Source organism: Adiantum capillus-veneris, chromosome 27, assembly GCF_014529385.1.
Source record: "Adiantum capillus-veneris isolate H3 chromosome 27, ASM1452938v2, whole genome shotgun sequence".
Lineage (NCBI taxonomy): Eukaryota > Viridiplantae > Streptophyta > Polypodiopsida > Polypodiales > Pteridaceae > Adiantum > Adiantum capillus-veneris.
The window spans coordinates 108,638,892-108,645,401 of NC_140957.1; the positions used below are offsets into that span (position 1 = coordinate 108,638,892).

Genomic DNA, 6,510 nt, shown 5'->3' on the forward strand with positions numbered 1-6,510 from the left:
AAGAGCAGAGCCACCTTCAGATCACAGCCAAGGGGCCTAAACCCTAAGAAGAACAAACAATAGCAGAAGAAGGACGTTCTACCAACTTATAGGGCCCAACTGACATAAAGGAATTAAAATAAAGCTGGACCCTCACGCGCGCACACACACACACACACACATAAAAGACAACGTAGAAATTGATGACATGGCAATTGTACGGACAACCCAAAAATTGCGCTAACATATTGATGTGGCAACCTATATGGATTTCCATGATTTGCATTGCTAACGTGGCAGTTGTACGAATTTTCGTAAATCACGCTGACAACTTTTGGGCATTGCTTTTGGACCATATGCTTTCGAGTTTGAAGGCTTTTCATGTAAACCGCTTTCAATGGCCAAGGGCCTTTAAATATGAGGATAGGGCTCATTCTTTGGCATGCTTCTAAACGAAGGTGCAGAGATGGAGTACCGGCTTGTACTTTGATGATGCAATATAAAGAAATACCAAAAGGGATGCCAAGGGCTGGGGCCAATACTCTTTGGGGTGGAATTCCGCCACTCCATGTCACGTGTCGTCTCTCTCTCGCAGCTCAGTTGTTATTGAAGTGCTAAAGTTTGTTCACTCTGTTCTTTGCTATTGGTGCCCATCTTGTGACATTGGGTCACACCCAAGGCTAAAAGGGGGAGGGAATGGTTACTGTGGAAAATCCAAAAAGCTGCAACAAAGGGTGGGACATGAAATTGTTGTTGAATTGCAATTCCCAGGTTGAGAGCGCATTGGCTATAGAGAATTGCGTTGTCCAATTTTCGTCCAAGAAAATAGCGTAATACCTTCAAAACTCGGACGATTAGTCACAAGAAGTTCTCACAATAATTCCCACACTTTGAGTTACCTCACCATCATGAGCTTCTGTGAGGGAGGCACCGCATACGTAGCTAGGTACGGTTGGGGGTAGGGGACTGCCGGCCCGGTGGGGGGGCGCTGGTGGTCCCTTGCCCCCAATCATACCTAGCTAGGTATGCGATGCCTCTCAAGCACAGAAGCTCATGATGTTATGCATTGTATGAAAGACACTGAGAAAGACTCCGTTTTCCTGCATGAGTAAATCTTCTTGTGCTAGTGCAGCGCTCGGGGTCGTTGCTAAAATAGGCTGATTACATCCATGCCGGATACACAAAGGGGGGGGCAAAAGCAGAGTCAGGAGGATTTCTGCCAGAGGCTGCCTGCCTGTCGTTGAAGTAGCTGCATTGAAGCTCCTCAAATGAGACCCCCTCCACACGCACCCCCAAAAGTTGGGCGCCTGCATTGTTGCCCTAGAGGCAAAATAGCGCAGCCGCCCTGCCAGCGGCCGGAATTGCATTAACGGCTCACTCAACGACACCTTCAGCCTTTCCCTGCATCTTGCAGCTTGTAGAACAGAATCCGATGGTTGTGCTGCATCTCCCTGCACATCACATCAATGGCTGACAGAAGCAGTGCCTTTTTGAGGACGTCGACCGCACCATGTGCCTCTCTGTTATACTCATACTCGCCATATGGAAGCCTTCTTCTCTGATGATGAGAGCAAGCGTGTGCATTCGAAGCTGACAACCTCACATTTACAACAACCTCCCTAGGGGGGCACTTCGCACAATTTCCCAATTTCCTGTAATGGATTGGTTTTGCTTCATCAGCTCTCTGATGCAAAAAGCCTTGATTGCTTTCTAGCTTTCAACACGAAGAGGCCCTTGCTGAGACCTCATGCCCTCTCCCTACTTAAAGATTGTAGGGCTACTGGTTCCGGTCCTACATGTCATGGCACATGTAGCACAAAATTTTCTCTGCCGGCTTGTTTATTTGCATAGGAAGGAACCATAATCTTGAGTGGAAGATAGGTACACATGCATAACTGTGTATGTATTCGCATGCATGGTCTGCACAGATGTACACACAAACACACATTACATGACATAAAACTTGTGCGATTGGATGATGCGTGATTGTATGCTATATCGCTATTTCACACAGAACTAATGCTTTGTTCCGTATTCGCAGATAATGGCTAGACGTGTAGGAGGTTGCCTTGCCTATGTGCCTCTCAGGGTTCTACATGATTGTGGCATAGCATGTATCAATGGCAAGATCTTTGTGATGGGTGGCTGGGACCAGCTCAAGAGTGCAGTTTAAGCTGGCATGTTTGTGCTAGACATTGCAACCAGCTTATGGAAGTGGGAAACTATCAAGTGGTGCCTTTGAATGCAGCCCAAAGTGATTCAGCAGATAAAAAAGACCACCCATTCGGCAATCGCTACTTGGACGAGGAATGGAGTTTTTCAACCTATTGTGACTTAGATTTGTGCACAAAATTCAATATTATAAACAAGGGAAATTTCTTGGTATCCATTCAACATTCTGCAGATGGTTTCCTCTTTCCCCTCTTCTCCTCTGCTGGCTGGTTACTTACGTATTCTTATGATAACCGCATGTCTGATTGCGCTATCATACTGTACGTGAGGGCAAGGCAAAAGTCAAACAGAAGGGGATGTCTAAATCAGACAAAGAGAATAAGATGTGCATGCAAGACCTGGCTAGTGTTGATGCTGTTGCTGGCATTTTGTCAGTACTACTAGCTGATGATTCTTTCGCCGATGATATTGCTAGCATTTTGTCAGTACTACTAGCTGCCCAAGGATCCAAAGTGGAGGACTGTCACCCTCTTATTCACATGAGCCTCTTACCTGGCAATGCTTTGATTATTAAAGAAAAGTGGTGTATGACTAAGAACCTCGATCAAGGATGAAGAAACGCCTGGTCATTTGCGAGTCGTTGCATGATGGGAGATGGAAGAGCTAAGGTGAGGTCGATACTGCCAACGCCATCAGGGCTCGGAAAGAAGATGATCTTGCCTGGGAGCTCCATGCAGGGGCATCGCACTGCCACGGGACCTCCCCACCCAAAGTCCACCTCAAACACTGGAAACCGCGTGGAGCTGGATGCCCGCAGTCGTGCGCCATTCAGCATGCACCTTGCCAACACCTCCTCCCTGTCATGCACCTCCAACCAATGCAACAAACCTCTGAACGCCACACCATCGCATGCTGCCACCCCTTGATGAATCCGATTGGCCGTCGCTTCTAGATTCTCCTCTTGCAGATCACCAGCTGTCGTTACGCTAGTGGTCCACATGAGGGCATTTCCAAAGTAGCCCTCTGGTAGGGGCGGGTGGGCACGCCCTCTCATGTTCACTATTTGAATGAAGCTCACTTTCTTGTCAGGCGCATGGCCTCGTGCAAGGCTGGCACGCTTCCATAGGTGGGCGCACATGGCCTCATAGGAGCTCCTCTCTCCTCCCACCTGCGCTTTCAGATTCTTCACTGCTTCTTTGCTGAAGTGGAAGAATAAGAGGTCTTCCTTCTCCGTGCTGCCATGGAGTGTGTCCTCGTCAACACCCTCCGATCTCAAGAAGGCCTTCTTTGGTGATGGGTTGTCCAGCTTGAGCAAGGTGCGTGTGTGCACGGGCGGTAGGGAGATCGTTTTCTCTCCGCGGGCAATCTCCGCCCAAGATGTGAAGAAATGCCAGAGGGAGGTGCCGTCGCAGACTACATGACTATGTGCCAGTCCGAGAGCAAAGCTACCGCAGTCGAACCTTGAAATCTGATGAAGGTAAACCATAATTTAATTAATTAGCAATATATAATTAGCTGGGCAAATATGGAACTACAGTGTTCCCTTGTTAGCGTCTCGAAGAAGTTACCTGGATACACAAAGGGGGAGCAAGAGCATAGTCAGGGGGGTTTATCCAAGGGGCCAGCTCCATGAACAGACCCTGCCTGTCGCTGAAGTCGCTCCGCTGCAGCTCCTCAAATGAGACCCCCTCCACACGCGCCTCCAAAAACTCGGCGCCTGCATCGTTGCAGTCCAGCTCCAGACGCCCAGAGGTGCTGAGGCGTAGCCGCCCTGCCAGCGGCCAGAAGTGCGCTAGCGCCTCACTCAGCGACACCTTCAGCCGTTCCACCACCGCCACATATTCCCCCGCATCTCGCAGCTTGTAGAACAGAATCCGACGGTTGTGCGGCATCTCCCTGCACATCGCATCGATGGCTGACAGAAACAGTGCCTTTTCGGGAGCTGGCATCGCCGGCTGCACCATGTGCCTCTCTATTATCCTCACACTCGCCATCTCCAACCCTTCTCCTCTTTCTTACAAAACTAAAAAGCTAATGACTCTCTTACAAAACTAGCAATATTATAAGAAGTCTGTGACTCTCTGTTCATTGTTGGCTTTGAACGCGTCTTTGGCTAGTTAACACGCCACCACGTGTGCATTGAATCCATCAAAATTTCAAAGCATGTTTCGCTTTTTCATAGCCGTCTACGAAAGGGCTGCCCTCTGCACTATTTGGCACGGGCTTTTCAAATGGGATGGACGCTGGGGTCGTTCGGCCTCCACACTATCTCGCACGCGCATGCTCAAATGGGATCGACGACTGAGGTGATCTGGGCCGTCGGATGTGCATTTGGTAACTTCGGGGCGTTTGGTAAATTTGGGAAGAAAAGTAAATGGGGGTCGTTCGGCCTCCACACTATCTCGCACGCGCATGCTCAACTGGGATCGACGACTGAGGTGATATGGGCCGTCGGATGTGCATTTGGTAACTTCGGGGCGTTAATTAAATTCGGACAGGCTTGTAAAGTCGGGTCAATCCGCACCCCATGTCTTGAACCCCCGACCTCTCCACCACGAGCCATGTGCACTAACCACTACGCCCTCATGCATACGTTGAAATATAGGCGATTCGAGTATGTCATATTGTAAATGTGGGCCGATTAGTAAATTCAGGGCAAATTTGTAAATTCAGGGCAACTTCAGATCTGACGGTCCATAATTGACGCGCGTCGCCTTTTCCTCCTCCACCATTGATCCCATTTGACCATGCCCGTGTGATATCGGGCCGATTAGTAAATTCCAGGCAAATTTGTATGACGCGCGTCGCCTTTTCCTCCTCCACCATTGATCGCATTTGACCATGTCCGTGTGATATAGTGATGAGGGTCATTCGGCCGTTAGATGCATTATTGTAAATTCAAGCGGTCCCGTAAATTTGGGGTGAAAAGTAAAGTTAAGTCATCTAGTAAATTCGGGTAAGCATCTTGAGCCTCGAACCCACGATCTCCCGCATGCGATGGATGCATGTGCTCTAACCACCACGCTCGCATGCGTTCGTTGAAGTATGAGGCATTTCAATGCCACATATGTAATGCGGCCCGATTAGTAAATTCGGGCTAGTAGGTAAATTCGGGACGCGAAATCTTGTAAATTCGGGTAGCCCGATCGCATGGCTCACAATGCATGCGCCTTACCTTTTTCACCTCCATCCTTGATCCCATTTGAATATGGCCGTGCCATATAGTGCTATGGTGCGCACATGCAACATGTCACTAGCCGCAACGGCTGCAATTAATGACATGGCTTAAAGAATCAAGCTTCGGCGGCTCCACCGTAATAGTAGGACTTACAATGTAGTCGCCCGTTGCGGGAACGCAATTGTAGTTGGAAAGCCAACCGAAAAAAATTAAGGGCAAACTTGAAATTCTACCGGTTTTTAGGTCAAAATTTGAAGCTTTACCTGTATTTACACTAAAACTTCTGTGAATTTGCCGGTTTTCTTCAAGGCAAACCAACCGTGTTCATTGTTGGCTTTGAACGCGTTTTTAGTTAGCACGCCACCATGTGTGCATCGAATCCATGAAAATTTCAAATCATGTTTCGCTCCTGAGTCCTCTCTGAGGCTCTTTCTGATGAAACTCTCACAAAACTAGCAATATAAGAAGTGGAGCAATCACCCTTGTTCATTGTTATCTTTGAACGCGTCTTTAGTTAGCCCACCACGTGTGCATTGAATCCATCAAAAATTCAAATCATATTTCCCTTTTTCATAGCATCTATGAAAGGGTGCACACACCTCGTGATTAATTGACACCCCCTTTTGGAGGTGGGATCTATGACAAGCCTTTTAAGGCAATTGAAGACCGTCGATGGAATTTAGGAATGAAGAGGGGAACCTAGAGGGAATCGGTTGAGGGGCGGGCCACTTGCAGGAGTTTATTTCCTACCTGGTTTTGGTTTGTGACGACGCTCAGTGAATGAATGTTGTGGGGACCGCCTTTTTCATCTCTCTCTCTCTCTCTCTCTCTCTCTCTCTCTCACACACACACACACACACACACACACAAGTGGATGCGAATTGGGTATCACTTGGGGATCACAACACTTTTCAAGGGTGTGGGGATGATGGCGATGAGTGTAGGGGGTTATGGCACTCGAGTCTCGAATTCAATGTAATCTCTCTCTCTCTCTCTCTCTCTCTCTCTCTCTCTCTCTCTATGCCATGTCGCAGGCTTAAAGAACGGCAATTTCTCTCTTGCAAGAAGTGAAGAAAGGTAATGCTTCAGGACTAAGTAACACCGAGCATTAAAGAGGAGGTGAAATTTCACGCACGAAAGCCGGGGTGATCGCAACCGTTTAGATTATTGAAAGACTAAAC

General features: G+C 48.2%; 1 protein-coding gene across 1 annotated transcript; it reads right to left on the bottom strand.

Annotated features, from left to right (window-relative positions):
• Positions 1 to 2,318: 2,318 nt before the first annotated feature.
• Positions 2,319 to 4,172, bottom strand: LOC147422543 (hydroxycinnamoyltransferase-like). Its single transcript, XM_086502617.1, has 2 exons — positions 3,720 to 4,172; positions 2,319 to 3,619 (listed from the first exon to the last, which is right to left on the bottom strand). Exons 1-2 carry the CDS (start codon positions 4,143 to 4,145, stop codon positions 2,756 to 2,758), a joined length of 1,290 nt encoding a protein of 429 aa, XP_086358743.1. The 5' UTR covers positions 4,146 to 4,172; the 3' UTR covers positions 2,319 to 2,755.
• Between the last annotated feature and the right edge of the window lie 2,338 nt (positions 4,173 to 6,510).

Bases quoted from the DNA above. Each gene is read 5' to 3' on its own strand.
- LOC147422543 (XM_086502617.1), bottom strand. From the start codon at position 4,145: ATGGCGAGTGTGAGGATAATAGAGAGGCACATGGTGCAGCCGGCGATG. The intron at 3,620-3,719 runs GTAACTTCTTCG...TACCTTCATCAG, and splicing joins CTCCCCCTTTGTGTATCCAG to ATTTCAAGGTTCGACTGCGG.